General features: G+C 40.2%; 1 protein-coding gene across 1 annotated transcript in view; it reads right to left on the minus strand.

The window, feature by feature from the left end:
* LOC124556586 (cyclin-dependent kinase 10) overlaps positions 1 to 17,179 on the minus strand; it is a 114,055-nt gene that overhangs the window by 38,982 nt on the left and 57,894 nt on the right. The window contains exons 2-3 of the mRNA XM_047130555.1: positions 17,025 to 17,141; positions 80 to 219 (exon numbers count right to left, since the gene is read on the minus strand). Coding sequence (XP_046986511.1) covers positions 80 to 219; positions 17,025 to 17,040 — 156 coding nt within the window. The 5' untranslated portion in view covers positions 17,041 to 17,141. The remainder of the gene's footprint in view (positions 1 to 79; positions 220 to 17,024; positions 17,142 to 17,179) is intronic.

The following is a 17,179-nucleotide window of genomic DNA, read 5'->3' on the forward strand; positions in this document are numbered from 1 at the left end:
TTTTCTCACAATTTTACAGCTCCATTTGATGATTACTCAGTAGCAGAGCAAAATGTAGACAGAATTGTTTAATACACACCACATCCTGTTCTGGGATGTCCATTGGCTTCCCAGTAAGAAATGAAGTGAACACCCCTCTCCGTGTAACAGGAGCAGAGGGATCTGGTCCAGCTTCTGCTGGAGCGTAGTCATCTTGCTCTAGTGACAGAGATTGTTTTGCTGGAAGAAACAAAATACAATAAACATGCATTAGTATCACATATGTGAAATCTACTTTCTATGATACTATGGAGGTGGCGGGGGATGCAGAGAGGAAATTATTTGCTGTTACTGATGTTTATATGAATAAAATTATTTTCACATGAGAAAAATTGGACTACGTGCAAAACTAAGGAGCGAAGTCAATAAAGAACATAATCACATCTAAAAACATTGTTCTATATGTTTTATAGCAAAAAAACCTCAGTCTGTTAGTATGTGCTGCATGTGGTAACATATACACAGATTCTGTTGGTGGTATATGTTAATAATGACAGTCCCTTTGTATTTTTCCAGAGTAGTGGGCTATGTGACAGCACTTGGTTTCACTGTCAAATTTCTTTTACTTCAGTCATCAGCAAACAAAACTCACTAATATTAAAGATGAACATTAGTACAAGATGGAAAGTCAACAGGAAACTAAAGTCACCAATTTTAATATTGTTAATATGATTGCACCCTTAAGAGATCGTATTGACAAACAAGTATTAGTTACTTCACACATTGCATGGACAAATTAAAAAAGGTTTCCATAAGTAACAAAACATTAGCAAAATTTCAAGAGTGTGTGAGTGAATTTTTTTACTCTGTTAGGTTACATGAATTGTATTCTGTGAATCCCAACGAGATTTTAACACATATTTTATTTATGTGCAATGCAATTAAATAATTTAGCTGTCAACTTTATGAAACATAATAATATGTCACAGTGATAATATTAATCATAACTCAATACATTTTATGTTTGAGAGTTTCTGTGAAGATACTAGTCATTGAAATAGGAAGAGGTGCCCAAGAGAAAATTCTCTGATTCAGTATTTAACTCCAAGACATTTAATATGGTCTGGCAGGCTGTTGAATAAATTATACCTACGAACATGGCTCCTTTCTGAACTAACATTTAATTTTAGTCTTTGCAGACGTTTGTGGTAATAGTATTATGCTGATGCTTTTAATAATGACAAAGGATATTATGAACATACAGGCAGAGAGACAGTTGCCAAAATACCAAGTACTTGGAAGTGATCTCTAAAGAACATTCTAGAATTAACACATGATATAATCCTTATTAAATACTTTTCAGTTCTCAAAATAATGTCCCAACAAGTGAGGCTTCCTCAAAAACGGAGTCCATAATTCATTAGTGAATACACTACTGGCCATTAAAATTGCTACACCACGAAGATAACGTGCTACAGACGCGAAATTTAACCGACAGGAAGAAGATGCTGTGATATGCAAATGATTAGCTTTTCAGAGCATTTACACAAGGTTGGCGCCGGTGGCGACACCTACAATGTGTTGACATAAGGAAGTTTCCAACCGATTTCTCATAAACAAACAGCAGTTGACCGGCGTTGCCTGGTGAAACGTTGTTGTGATGCCTCGTGTAAGAAGGAGAAGTGTGTACCATCACGTTTCCGACTTTGATAAAGGTCGGATTGCAGCCATTCGCGATTGCGGTTTATCGTATCACGACAATGCTGCTCGCATTGGTCGAGATCCAATGACTGTGAGCAGAATAAAGAATCGGTGGTTTCAGGAGGGTAATATGGAACGCCGTGCTGAATCCCAACGGCCTCGTATCACTAGCAGTCGAGATGACAGGCATCTTATCCGCTCGGCTGGAACGGATCGTGCAGCCACGTCTCGATACCTGAGTCAACAGATGGGGATGTTCGCAAGACAACAACCATCTGCACGAACAGTTCGACGACGTTTGCAGCAGCATGGACTATCAGCTCGGAGACCATGGCTGCGGTTACCCTTGACGCTGCATCACAGACAGGAGCGCCTGCGTGTTTGGCGACATCGCGGTGAACGCACATTGGAAGTGTGTATTCGTCATCGCCATACTGGCGTATCACCCAGCGTGATGGTGTGGAGTGCTATTGGTTACATGTCTTGGTCACCTCTTGTTCGCATTGATGGCACTTTGAACAGTGGACGTTACCTTTCAGATGTGTTACGACCCGTGGCTCTACCCTTCATTCGATGCCTGCGAAAACCTGCATTTCAGCAGGATAATGCACGACCGCATGTTGCAGGTCCTGTACAGGCCTTTCTGAATACAGAAAATGTTCGACTGCTGCCCTGGCCAGCACATTCTCCAGATCTCTCACCAATTGAAAATGTCTGGTCAATGGTGGCCGAGCAATTGGCTCGTCACAATACGCCAGTCACTACTCTTGATGAACCGTGGTATCGTGTTGAAGCTGCATGGGCAGCTGTACCTGTACACACCATCCAATCTCTGTTTGACTCAATGCCCATGCATATCAAGGCCGTTATTATGGCCAGAGGTGGTTGTTCTGGGTACTGATTTCTCAGGATCCATGCACCCAAATTGAGTGAAAATGTAATCACATGTCAGTTCTAGTATAATATATTTGTCCAATGAATACTCATTTATCATCTGCATTTCTTCTTGGTGAAGCAATTTTAATGGCCAGTAGTGTATTAATATGCTGAAACCAATTTTTTTTCATTTTTGAAATCATTATAGCATCTTGCACTGTAAGGTGAACTAAGATTGTTGATTAATTGTATGGTAAGGTTTCCCAATTACGGTTGTGGAGGAAGGACAGATTATTGGGTTTTAATGTCCCAGCAATGATGAGGTTGTTACTGGCGGAGCACATACTCTGATCAGGGAGGGATGGGAAGAAAAACTGGCCATGTCCTTTTCACGGAACCATCCCAGCATTTGCTTAAGGGATTTAGGGAAATCATGAAAAATCTTTATCTGGAATACAAGTCCAGTGTCTTTCCATAGTGGCACCTCAGTTCATAATTAAATGAGATCTCTCTGTAAGACCAAAAACTAGACACCATCTCCCTCTTGTATTTCATTGTTATACACATTACTGATACAATTTGAGGAATTTTATGAGAAGCACTGAACAGTATGTACTTAGATTTAGTAAAATTTAATGGTAATTCATTTGTTTGCACCATCTGTTGATGTTTTCAAATATTTTTTTATTCCTTTAGTTGTATCTCCAGCAAAAAGAAGAATACCTACATCTACTAAAATTGGAAGCATTTGATCATTTACTTACATCAGAAACAACAAAGGGCTAAAAATGGAATTCACCATTCCATGTGCCTATTGCTATATAATGAATATTGAACTGGATGGACTATTGGTAAAGCTAAAGCAAACTGTACCTTGTTTAAGACTAACAATACCATTATCTAGCATGTTTAAAAAGTAGTATTTTTGAGTCTGCCTTCATGGCAAAACAATAAGTCGTATAGAATTAAGAACAGTCTACCACATGGGTCTGTTCTGGCCACGCTGTCATTCAACCTGTATATAAATGGCACACCAGAAACTGTTACAGGAACTTGTTTTATGTACATGATACTGCCACTTCATTTCAAAGAAAGCATCTAGAGGATGCAGAAAATATGCTCACACAAGATGTGAGAGTACTTGGCAATTATTACAGAAATTGTATATCGTGCCCCAACCCTACAAAAACTGAAGCAACACTTTCCACCTCAACAACCGCTTAGCAAAATACATGCTAAAAGTCATCTTCTGTAACAAAACAGTTAAGAACAATCCTCATCGTAGGTATCTCGGAATTGCACTGGATTGTTCACTATCATTCAGGATTCCCCTCACGCCACATGCAAAAAAGTTAAAGATGAGGAACAACATTATCCATCATTGCAGTAAGGCACGCAGCCATTTGGCACGGTGGATGCAGGATGGCTACCCCCCCCCCCCCTTTTTTTTTGTCACAGCACAGCTGACGCTGCCGGCAATGGGAACTGGGTAGAGTAACATTCAGTCGGTATGAAAATTCATACCCTCTATGAATCTAAATAATCCATATTAGTTACTATTCGATTTTGTTCAAATTTAGCACACAGCCTTTTGTTATTAATGGAATGATGCTGTCAAAATCTCAGATTATATTTATTATAGTTCCAGGGATAATGAAAATTACTTAAAAGTCTTAAAACCAATGTTTATGTCAATTAACAAATTGACTTTCATTATCATTTGAAGCCGTTACAAAGTTATCAGTGCATAAAATCAATTAATTAGAATTTTCTTTTTAAAACTTTAGTTACTTTACATTACATAATGCAAAAATCGCTCAAAATTAATATTTGCTTATAATTTTGCTGTGTGAGTGCATGAGATGACTGAGAGAATGTATGTGGGACATACATTAAAACTTAATATGTCATTTTATGTAAGACCTTATACAAACGCACAGTGGGAAAGTTATGGTGCAACTTCAATTCAGATGACGTATGTCGGTGTGAGCTTGCTTTTGTACAAAAGCAGCCAGAATGAAAGTTAGAGGAGGAATAAGTTTATTTATCAATTTGGAGAATATTTTGAACTTTGCTTATTTTGATTAAACAATATACTAGAAATTAAAGTTTTAACAACATTGATTACTATCAGATTAGTGATTGGATAAGGCAAGTTTTGCCACGAGAATGATCTGGAAGGAACATTCTGATTGTTCATTTAGATCAACAGCCAATCAGAATTATGCTGTTCCTGCACCAATATAGTGAGGTGGGCAGTGAGCAGATATAGTTCGAGATAGTCACTTGCTAACTGGCCTACGGATAACCCCAAGTTAGATAGCTCTGTAAAAATAATATGTAAGATGAAGAACTAGTGAGTTAATTTCATTTAGAACGCATCATGACTGAAGAGACTGGTGTTACGAACATTTTAGTGAAATGTTTGGTGTTTCAAAATTAAATACTTTGAGAGTTATGAGCGGGTGAACTTTCTGCTCATAATAATAGTTCTGCATGGCATATTTTGTGCTCTGTACAAAATACTTTGGCGACTACTTCTTTTGAAGAAAAACACTGAAATGACCAAACTCGTGAAGAGTGGTGGGTCTGTGACTGTTAGATCATGAAAATTAGTCGGGTCATACTTGCAAAAATTCTGGTTGCTTTTTCAGTGAAAAGTTGTTGTACAGACAGTGAATTTTGAAGGATAAAGTTTACCATATTAAATACGGACATGATAGCCATTTCATGTGTTTCCATATGAATAAAAATCAGATTCAATATAATTTTTAACTGCTTTCTGCAAGTAGACTGCATCCTCCGAACACCCGATTTTTTAAACAGGCCTATGAACTTTCAGGAACTGACTTTCAGCTCTGCATGGTAGGTATTAGGTAGTGGTTTCATCAACGCTGCTTTACACTGTCCAGCACGTATCTGCTACTACAGAGTGAAGGGACATCAGAAGGAAGGAATATCGAGGTAGGTGGACTTTCGATAATGACAGAAAGAACAAAGACGACCAACCCCACCCCGCTGCAAACAGAGTTCTACCACAAAGGATCATTGTTGCCAAATGAGTTCAAGACCATGCCATCAGCATGCAAAACAACACTCACAGAGTTCTGGGATGTTCAAGGTGTGGTGCATTTGGAATTAATGCCTAAAAGCACCACCATAAACTCTGGAAGGTACCATGAGACCCTTACAAAACTGAAAGCATGAATTCAAAGAGTTCATCCACACATGGAGCACCCTCTCCATCAGCATAACAATGTCGGGCAACACACAAGTGCTGCAATATCTGCAACAATCTGACGCCTTGGCTTCAATGTCATCCATCCTCCTCCATGAAGTTCCAGTTGGTCCCAGCCAATTTTCATTTGTTTACAAAACTTAAAAGATACCTCCATGAACTTCACTTTGATGAAGTGAAAAAAGCAGAGGTGATGTTGTGTTGTGTTTTGTTTTAGGGTGAAAAAACAACTGGAGTCATATGCACCCAAGTCAAAACAACAGAACACGAAGACAGAGAGGACTTAAAAAATGACTATACGTAAATCCCAACTGATATAAGAGAAGACAGTTAAAAACAGGGATGTGGAAAAAGGGTTACAAAAGACATAATACAGAAACAGAAGTCCAAAACTAAAAATTAAATGACCTTCGCCATACTGCTTTGACGGCTATAAAGTGAAACGTGGTCGACAGCCCGTGCGTCATTTGCTAAAACAGCCGGTAAACCCAAGCAGGAACAATTAATGGTTAAAAAATGGGCATTCCGTCAGGATGTGGCGGACATTTAAAATTTGGGTGAGATGCATACAAAGCGGTGGGTGTCCACCACTTACAAAAAGACAATGGCTAAAAAGGCAGTGCCCATTAGGCAAATGAGTTAAAATGACTTCCTCCTGGTGGGAGGGCGGAGAGGAGGTCGTTCAAGCCACTGGGAGAGGCTTAATAATCCAGAGCTTATTCACATGAAGGGAGGACCAATGGCGATGCCAAAGGGACACCAACTCCTGACAGGCGGCAACACAGAGATCATTGGAAGGAATATAGGAACTAATGGGCTGAGGTATGAGGACTGCAGCCTTGGCAGCAGTGTCAGCAGCCTCATTTCCTGGCACACCGAGATGAGCAGGAATCCATGTAAACATCAGAGCGGCTCCACCAAGAGTGAGCAAGTGACAGTTTTCCTGGACCCATTCCACTAAGGGATGGGCAGGTACAGCGCACATAGCCTTTGAAGGGCACTGAGTGTCTGAGCAGAGAACACAATTGAAAAGTCTGTGTCGCCAGATGTACTCTGTGGTCCGATGCAGGGCAAAGAGCTTAGCTGTAAATAGGGAACAGTGTGCCAGAAGCCAATATCAAAGGATGTGGGTGCCAATGACGAAGGCACACCCGACACCACGATCAGTCTGAGAGCCACCAGTGTACACCAAGGTACTATCACGAAGATCCATGTAAAGGTCGTGAAATTGAAGGCGACTGAGCAAGGCTGGAGTAGTGTCCTTACGAAGCGAATGAAGGCCGAGGTTAACATGGGCCACTTCACGAAGCCAAGGTGGTGAAGGGTACACACACCAGGAAAGTTGCAGGTAGTGCGAAGTTAAGTTGACGGAGCAAGTGCTGAAAGCAGACTCCAGGAGGTAACAGAGAGGAGGGATGTGCCCCATACTGGCGATCATAGGAATCATCGAAGAAGGAGGCATAGGATGGGTGGCCACGCATGGCAGACAAACGGCATGCATACCTGCTGAGGAGAAAGTCACAGCGGTAGGACAGTAGTAGTTCAGCAACTTCAACATACAGACTCTCAACCGGGCTAGAGTAAAAGGTGCCAGTGACCAAACGGATGCCACAATGGAGAATAGTGTTGAGATGGCATAAGAGGGGCGGATGTGCAGACTCATAAACAAAGCACCCATAGGCTAGCTTTGAACGGACAAGGGACCAGTAGAAACAGAGGAGGGTTGTTCGATCTGCGCCCTGGGAAGTACCATTGAGGACACGCAAGACACTGAGTGATCACATACAGTGAGCTGCCAGGTAAGACACATGGGAAGACCAAGACAGTTTCCTATTGAACATGAGCTGCAGGTATTTCGTAGTTTAAACGAATGGAATAGCAACAAGCCCAAGATGTACAGATGGTGGGAGAAACCAATTGCAGTGCCTGAAATTCATACAGACGGTTTTGTCAGTGGAGAAATGAAAGCCACTGTTGATGCTGCAGGAGTGACGACAATCAAGACATTGCTGAAGACGCCGCTCAATGAGACAGGTCAGTGGAGAACTGCAACAGATGGCAAAATTGTCAACAAAAAGGGAGAAAGAGATGCCTAGTGGGAGATAGGCCATTATAGGGTTAAAGGCAATAGCAAAGAGGATGACGGTCAGGAAGGAAGCCTGTGGCACACCGTTTTCCTGGATAATAGTGTCCAACAAGGCAGAACCACATGTAAAGAGTACGAAGGATACTAGTTCTCCAGCACGTGTTGCAGGCCTTCTCCAAATTGAAAAACACGGCCACAGTCTGGTATTTCCGCAGAAAGCCATTCATAACATGGGTGGACAAAGTAATGAGATGGTCAACTGCAGAAAGGCAGCTGTTAGTAAATTGTGAGACTCAAGCCACCATACCAGCTGGGCATGAATCATATGTTCCATCACCTTGCAAACACAGCTGATGAAAGAGATGGATCGGTAGCTAGAAGGAAGGTTGCTGTCCTCACCGGGTTGAGGTATGGGTATGACGGAGGCTTCAAGCCAACGTCCAGGAAATGTGCCCTCTGTCCAGATGCAGTTGAATGTATTAAGCAGAAAACGCTTGCCCGCAAGAGAGAGGTTCTGCAACATCTGGATGTGGACAGCGTCTGGCCCTAGGGCAGAGGATCTGGATGAACTGCAAGCATGATCTAGCTTCCTCATAGTAAAGGCGGCATTATAGCACTAATGATTCTGAGAAGAGAAGGATATTGCCTGAGTCTCCTACACTCATTTCTGTTGGATGAAGGCAGGGTGATAGTGGAACGAGCTCAAAATTTCTGCAGAATAGCGGCCCAAGGTGTTGGAGATAGCAATAGGGTCCACAACAACATCGTCTGCTACTATCAGGCTGGAAATTGGTGAATGGATCTTGGTCCCAGAGAGCTGTTGGAGGTTGGTCCACACACCAGAGGAAGGGGTGGAACCGTTGAAAGAACTAGTGAATGAAATCCAGCTAGCTTTTTTTGCTATCCCAAAGAATGCGACGACACTTTGTGCGCATCTGTTTACCGTTGTAGGATGGCGGTTAAGAATGCGGAGATCACATCTCCACACGTGAATTGTATTGCGACATGCCTCAGTCCACCAAGGGACTGGGACACAATGTGGTAAAGAGGAAGTGCAGGGAATGGAACGTTCTCCAGCAGTAAGGATAACATTTGTGAGATAGTCCATCAGGTCATCACAACTGAGGAAATCTTGTTCTTTGAAGATTGCCAGGGATGAGTAAAGCTGCCAGTAAGCCATAGTATGCTGCCATTTGGGTGTGCACAGAGGTGGGGTAGGTGTCAGCAAATGGGCAGCACATGGGAAATGGTCACTCGTATAGGTCTGACAAAGAAGGGACCACTCAAGACGATGGGCAAGCTGGACAGTGCAGAAGGATATGTCCAAATGGGAATAGGTGTGCGAGGAGTCGGAAAGGGACGTGGGGCTCCAGTGTTAAGGCAGCAGACATCTGTTGATTAAGAAGGTCAGCAAAGAGCACACCTCTCTCACCAGTTCTGGAAATTGGAAGTTTGTGGTAAGGACTATGGGACCAAACTGCTGAGGTCATCCATTCCTGACATGTTCTGCAAGAACCCCAATGAGGATGATGCACACTAAAGTCATCAAGTAGCAGAAATGGGGGAGGTAGCTACCCAATAAGCTGAAGGAAGTCTGCCCTGGTGACATCAAATGACGGAGGGACATAAATGGTACAGAGGGAAAAAGTCAGGTGAGAAAGGAAAAGGCGAACTGCAACAGCTTGAAGATGGGTAGACATGTAGATGCGTTGACTATGAATGTCATTCTGTATGAGCAGCATGACGTCCCCATGAGATGGAATGCTGACCTCCTTCAGTGTTGGTATCAACAAATTGATCTCTCATTGCGAGAAATGCAATCATCTCCAGGGTGACTATGTTGAGAAATAGATATGTACACATGAAGAATAAAGATGTAGAATGTTAATAACATTTACTTTATTTAAAAAGCTTTCCAAGTTTTCACATAAAAATTGGGAGGTATTACTTTTCAGCATGTACTTGTACTTTGTGTAAATACTGCTGTGAATTGTGTATGTATATCCATATGATAAATTAGTAAGAACATGGAACCGATTCACAACAGTTTTTGTCATGCAGTTAATATAATAATTTCACTGTATTTTAACTTTTGCACATGTATACCATGATTCACATAGTTAAAATCTTCCCAATGGTAATAATTTCTTATTTAGTGATTCCAGTGTATCATCTGCTGCGATAAATGAACCCTGTGAAGTTGAGAGTCTTTTTTGGAAATCAGTCTGCATGCCACAGACTGTTCTGTTACACCAAGTGTTCATTTTTTGGAACATTTTTCTTACAGTTAGTGCTCAAACCTAAATTATCTTCTAAAATAACTCTTAACACAGTCTAGCCCCTGCTTGTAGCGACTATGGGCATGTTGTGATTTCCCTAACAATCAGTGCTCAGAGAATCTCCAAGCATGGCTTTCCTGATCGTTACTTCACGATGCAGCAAATTATTTCTGAGGAGTGATGGCTTTAAAAAAGTCGTTCACTCTTGTAGTACTTCAGAGAACTATTAGGTGGATGTTCCTGCTTCCACAAAATGCAACGTGACTTGGAAAACATATTACAGGCATGATTTTTTCCCATGCTTTCACTGTTGCAGTGTATACCTGTGGTTGCCTGGATCACAAAAGTTTGTCGAGAAATGGGGGGGGGGGGGGGGGGGGGGGGGGGGGGGGGGGAGTTTTTCGCCGATGATGAAATTCTGAGGATTCTCAAAGAATCTGGATCAGAAATCAATGCCTGTAAGCAGCTAAAAAGGTCTGGATTTCACTGCAATTTCATTCTTCGAGAGCTGCAAGTCTGTTCTTTCGGACAGCATATTCATATACGAGGGTTGTCCACAAAGTAAGTTCCATTTCAATTTCTATCCGCAGCAGCACTACGATCACAGTTTCAAGCATGCGTGTCAGTTACTCTGACTCAAGGAGAAGACACGTACACCATTTTCAGATCGCTGCTGCTGACGTGTGCTTTGTAGTGCTTCTTTATAACGTCAGCCGTAATTGAAAATGCCACCGTGTGTGAAATCAGATCTGTGATTCGTTTTCTAAATGCAAAGAAAGTTAAACCAAAGGAAATGCATTGGAAAATCTGCAAGGTTTATGGACAAAATGCTATGAGTGATTCAGTGGTTAGAAGATGGGTCAGACTGTTCAATGAAGGACATGATCAAGTGCATGACGAAGAACAAAGTGGTCGCCCATCTATGGATACTGATGAACTGGTTCACACAATTGAAGAGAAGATTTAGCACAATCGTAAGTTAACACTTAGTGCTCTTGCTATGGAATTTCCACAAATCTCACGATTACTGATTCACGAAATTGTTTCTGAAAAACTGAAATTTCGAAAACTTTGCTCATGTTGGGTACCCAAAATTTTTACTGATCAACACAAAAAACAACAGATGGGCAGTGGACTTCAGTTTTTGACACACTGCAATGAAGAAGGCGATGGTTTTCTTTCTCGGATAGTCATGAGGGATGAAACTTGGGGTATCGTACGACACCCCTGAAACAAAATGGCAATCTATGGAATGGAGGCACACTTCATCCCCAACAAAGGTTAAGCCTAAGCAAATCTTGACACCTCAAAAAGTCATGTGCACCATTTTTTTGGGACAGAAAAGGCATTTTGCTGATTGATTTCTTACGATGAGGCCACACAATCAATGCACATGGTTACTGCGAGACCATTAAGAAATTGCACCGCTCAATACAGAACAAGCACCGAGGATTACTGTCACAAGATGGTGTTTCTTTCCACGATAATGCCCGATCTCACATGGCAAATGTGACCAAACAACTCTTACGGGAATTTCACTGGGACACGTTTGATCATCCTCTGTACAGCCAGGGCCTCACTCCTAGCGACTTCCATCTCTTCTTACACCTAAAGTCTGTCCTTGGTTGGTTGGTTGGTTGGTTTGGGGGAAGAAACCAAACAGCGAGGTCATCGGTCTCATCGGGTTAGGGAAGGACGGAGAAGGAAGTCAGCCGTGCCCTTTCAAAGGAACCATCCCGGCATTTGCCTGGAGTGATTTAGGGAATTCATGGAAAACCTAAATCAGGATGGCCGGACGCGGGATTGAATCGTCGTCCTCCCGAATGCGAGTCCAGGGTGCTAGCCACTGCGCCACCTCACTCGGTAGTCTGTCCTTGGTGGTCAACACTTCAACGATGATGTCAAGCTGAAAGAACATGTTACCATATAGTTGAATACACAGGCAGCAACCTTCTATGAAGAAAGCATACAAAAACTTGTGCCACGCTATGACAAGTACCTACAAAATTTCAGAAACTTTGTAGAGAAGTAGTTTAACAGTTGTAGATTTTTGTACAATAAATATTTTTTCTGTATCTGTACACGTTTGTTTAATATAACCAAATAGAACTTACTTTGGGGACATACCTCGTATATGAGGCTTACCGGCGAATGATCACCTGCAGTGCGGATGCACTCACATTGCTCAAACTCTTACAGGATTCGGTAGATTGACTGCCACGAGTAATGAGTACAGTGGGCAAAAGCACTACAAACATAGTGTGTGGACAATAAGTTGGAAATGTGGGTCTCACAGGGAGCGTGCCAGAGATAAGTCCCTGCAGTCACACTATCTTCTGTGTCATCAATGGCTCAGTCAGATAGAGTGTCTGCCATGTACGCAGGAGGTCCCGGGTTTGAGTCCAGGTTGGGGCACACATTTTCGACTGTCTCCATTGATATTTATCAACACCTGAAACCAGCTACAAAGGTCTGGATTTCATTGTAATTTCATAAATATCAGACAGTAAAAATAGTTATCACAATTCCATTCACAGTAGCTTTACTGACTTGCATCCTATAGTTTGAAGGTAACAATGAGTGATCTGAAAATGGAAATGAGTCATCAGATGAATCAGAAGTATGCGAAGCTCTCATTCAATGAGGCAGACCACAATGGCAGGAGTTTCAAAGCAATTTCATTGCCTGGATAAATGATAATGTTCAACATCAATTACATGTCTTTGAAGGTGGAAGTAATTTTTTGGCACCTCTTGATGCTGAAAGCACGGAATTTGAGTTTGGAGGCTGCTTACTGATGGGAGTATGATGATATAAAAAAATAAAAAATAAAAATAAAATAAGAAACTGAAGCAAATCGCTATGCAGGATCAACTGTTTCTAAATTGCAGAGGTAAAATAAATAGCTCCCAGGACTGTTTGCGCCGATCTGTCTGCTGTGAAGGTATACGAGATGTGTCAGTTGTTTGCTATAATTACTCGCATGTGCCTTGTGCACAAATCAAATATTAGGGACTACTGGAGCAATAAGCTAATGTTTACCAGGAAAATCATAAAGAGAGACAGATTTAGGTCAATTTACTTTATGCTTTGTGTGAATAATAAATGACAATTACATACGCTGGGGCCAACAAACCCATGATCCTTTACACAAAATTCGACGCCTTTATGACAACTTTATGATGAAAACAAGGGAAGCTTCATTTTGACGACACTCTGACAGCTGATGAACATTTATGTCCTTTTATAGGAGAAATTTAATTTAGAGTACATACATCAAGAACAAGCCAAACAGGTATGGTATTAAGTTTGTCATTCTTGGTGATTCTACAACAGCCTACATTTTGTATTGTGAATATATACTGCTGCAGGAGAAAAATATTCATTAGCCCTTTGTTCATGCAACAATTATCTACATAAGGACTGTATATTGTACATGGACCAGTTTTGTTGTTTGATGCTTGCGCGTATGTGCTGTCGGTGCAGTAATGAAGAACAGAAGAGGGATTCCAACAGAATAAAGTAAGAAGATGTCAAATGGTACTCAAGAGAAAAAAATTCAATGCTAACACTGCACCGGAAGGATGCTACGGATCTTTTGCCCTATCTACAAAACAGAGCATGACAATTAGTGCCACAAACACAAAATCCACAGTCAGATTGGTAGAAAAGCTGAAGACTGATCTTATACTTGATTACATAAAAGAAATAAAACTAGTGTTGAACACAGAGATTAGTTGGTGACCTACTATTATCTTCAACGATGAACAATGAAATTGCTGAAGAAGGTACTTTTTTGTGTGCTTATGATGTGTGCAGTCAATTCCTATATTCTCTACCAGGAACTTGGGCCTGTGTCTCAGAAACAAACAATCTTATTTACCTTCACGGCGAACCTGGGAAAACAAATTCTCAAGAAAGTAGATGAAGATTTTATTGAAAAGGAAACATTTCCTCACTCATGTCCCAATGAGAACAAGCTAAAAGTATGCTTCAAGATACTGTATTGTTTGTTCTGAGAAAGGTGCACCTAGTATTGGCAAACGAGTGAGAAGAGTGTGACGAATGTGAAGTAGGATTGTGTCTACCTGACTGTTTCAAGCAATGTCACATAAAGGCAAATTTTGCTCAGTGGAAACAGGTATGTGAATTCAATAAACTAGTTTTGCGTATTTCTTTTATAATAAATTCTTATGTACTGCATTTACAAACATTTTTCTACTCTGGTATTTTCTAATTTTCAAACTATAACTATTCTATAAATATGTGGTGAATTTCAAAATAAGTTAAATAAATGTTGAGATAAAGGATGATGGTACACATTTCAATAAAAAAGTTTTGCATTTCTTCTTCATAAGACAAGATGGACCCTTACAAAGGAGTTGAGAAAGCATGTGCCTTCTGGGGGATTGGTGCAGTCACTGTGGCTTGACTGGAATGAGTTAAGAGTGTTTCCAATTTGGGGGGCTGTATTTGATCAGCTCATTGTTTGCCTACACAGAAATCCTAATATTCCTAATCGGTCTTTCTAGCTCAATTTTTTTACTATGCTCCAAATAATTCTTATCTTTTTGTTGGTACAGCCTTTCTCCCTTTCATGAAATCACTAACATTTTGACACACTGGTGAGTTCACTTAAGAGTTTTATAATACTACTTGTAATGTGACTTAATCCTCTTATCATCATTGTCCCTTGATGTTAAGTTAAATCATCTATTAATTTTAATAAACAAAAATGAAGAAAGGCAATCACTTACCTACTATAGATTGATGTGTGTAATACAGTCAGACACAGTTGCATAGACACTTCACTAGCTTCTAAGATCAGGAAAATATGTGCACATCTGGGTGGCAGTTCAAAAGCAATTTCAGTCTCTGTACTTTTAGATGTGTCCATGCACCGCACACCAATCAGCTGTGGGTACATGGTTGCCTTTCTTCAATTTCACTTACTTTTTTATTTCTAAAACTTCCATTACTACAACTATTTTCTAACTGCCTTCTGACTATGTTACAGCATATGAAATGAAAAAATTTTCTGGAATAAATATGGTCTAAAAAATTTAAGTTTAAATAACCACGTAGTATTACCTCATTCAATTTCAAGTTAAAATGTTTAATAATGCATCAAGCCCTATTATGAATAACACAAAACTACCCAATGGAGCCCTGTATATTGTGATTAATGCTGAACACTGTAAAATGTAAGGATATATATGTTTTTGTATGCTTATACCTTTTCAAAATTTGTGGTAACTTCTACTTTTTCCATACTTGACTAGCAATACCTAGATGTTAAGTTATTATCAATGTATATTCAGCATTTCCATTTCAGTGGTCAAATTATGTTCAGAAATACATACTACACAGGATGATTTATATGATGCAGTTTATCTAAACAAATCACAACTTTACTGACATTATTTTTAACCACCTAACATTTTGCTGCAATAAGTTAACTTTAACCTCTATTTTATCTTCACATATTCCAGGCACAAAATTTTCAGTTACCTTAACTTCCTTAAAGACAGATAACTTTAGATCTGAATTTTCTCTTAAAATCTTGCTGCCCTCACACCACATACTGCAGCAATATTACACTTCATAGTGTCCCATTAAAGATTAGGATAGTATCAACTCGGTCAATTTTTCCTTCACTTCCCTGTCGAGATCTAGGTCACGACTTCAAAAAACCCCATCAACAACAACCGAATCTGTGATTGGCCATACAACAACGAGAAGAGCTGATCTTACTCCATGTTGTCCTGTCTCACAAAGCTGTCCCAATGGGGCTGATAATAATGCGTCGAAACAAGAACAAATGTATACACAGATCATTGCTCTAGTTATCTTTACCACGTCACTCTCAATACTAAACCCCTGACCCTGCTAACACAGGGTGTCCCACACGGAATGGTCAATATTCATGGATATGACAGGAACAATCATTTGAAATGAAAAAGTCTAGTAAACATACGCTGCAGACCTTAAGAGCTGTGAGAACTACTTCATCTTCGGTAATGTGAAACAAATCTCTTCTACTGCAAGCTCTTTGGTTTCCATATTTTGGGAGGAGTTAATTTGGACCAAAACAAGAAAAAAATTGTCTAGTAAACATGGGCTCTAAAATGTACACCTTACAAGCTACGAGTACTTGTTCAGTAGAAGAGTCATGTACCACAGCAGTGAAGATGAACAAGTGCTCATAGTTCTTAAGGTACGCACTTTAGAGCCCATGCTTACTAGACTTTTTTGCTTCAAATGATTGTTCCTGTCATATCCCTGAATACTAACCACTGCCCCACCTACTGACAGAACCTTATCTCTCTTTTTAAAATCGTTACACAAAGAAACTATGTTCTCTATTACATGATTAAGACATGCATCTGACTTGAAGTTTGTGATCTGGTAGCTGTTACCTGCTCCTTCTTACAGAAGTTGGCCACACCTATTCCACGAATTGATGGTGGCGTTTTCCCACCAAAAAACTGCTGGTACTCTTCTGAAGAACAATATTCTACAGGATTCAGAAAAAGTTTCGATCTGCTTCCATTTTTGCTTTCGTGCAAAGAAAAATCGTGGATTGTACAAATATATAATAATTATTAAGATTATTTTATGAGCAGAATCAAAGAATTTGAATGTATCATGCCACTGGCTCTTGCTCAACTACCCTTCTAATGAATGACCCAGGAACTATAAGATGAATCACACAATGATCTTGACAGCTCGTGATTCTTTAAAACAGTAACTAATTACTTCTTGTTTATCTTAATTGCTTAGATATTTTTTCCCATTTCCTTATCCAGAATTGAACAAGACATATTTTAGAAAAAGTCTCAGGAAAGATAGAATAAATAATTACTTATTTCCGGCTCCATCTGAATCTGAACATCTGGCTGAGTCGCTTCTTCCGACTCAGGCAGCAATTCCACGTTTTCCGCCAGTTCAAAGCTGTTTATTTCCACTTAATCAAATGAACCTGAAATTTTTCAAAATATATGACTGAGTATGCAACAG

The sequence above is a fragment of the Schistocerca americana genome, chromosome X (assembly GCF_021461395.2).
Source record: "Schistocerca americana isolate TAMUIC-IGC-003095 chromosome X, iqSchAmer2.1, whole genome shotgun sequence".
Lineage (NCBI taxonomy): Eukaryota > Metazoa > Arthropoda > Insecta > Orthoptera > Acrididae > Schistocerca > Schistocerca americana.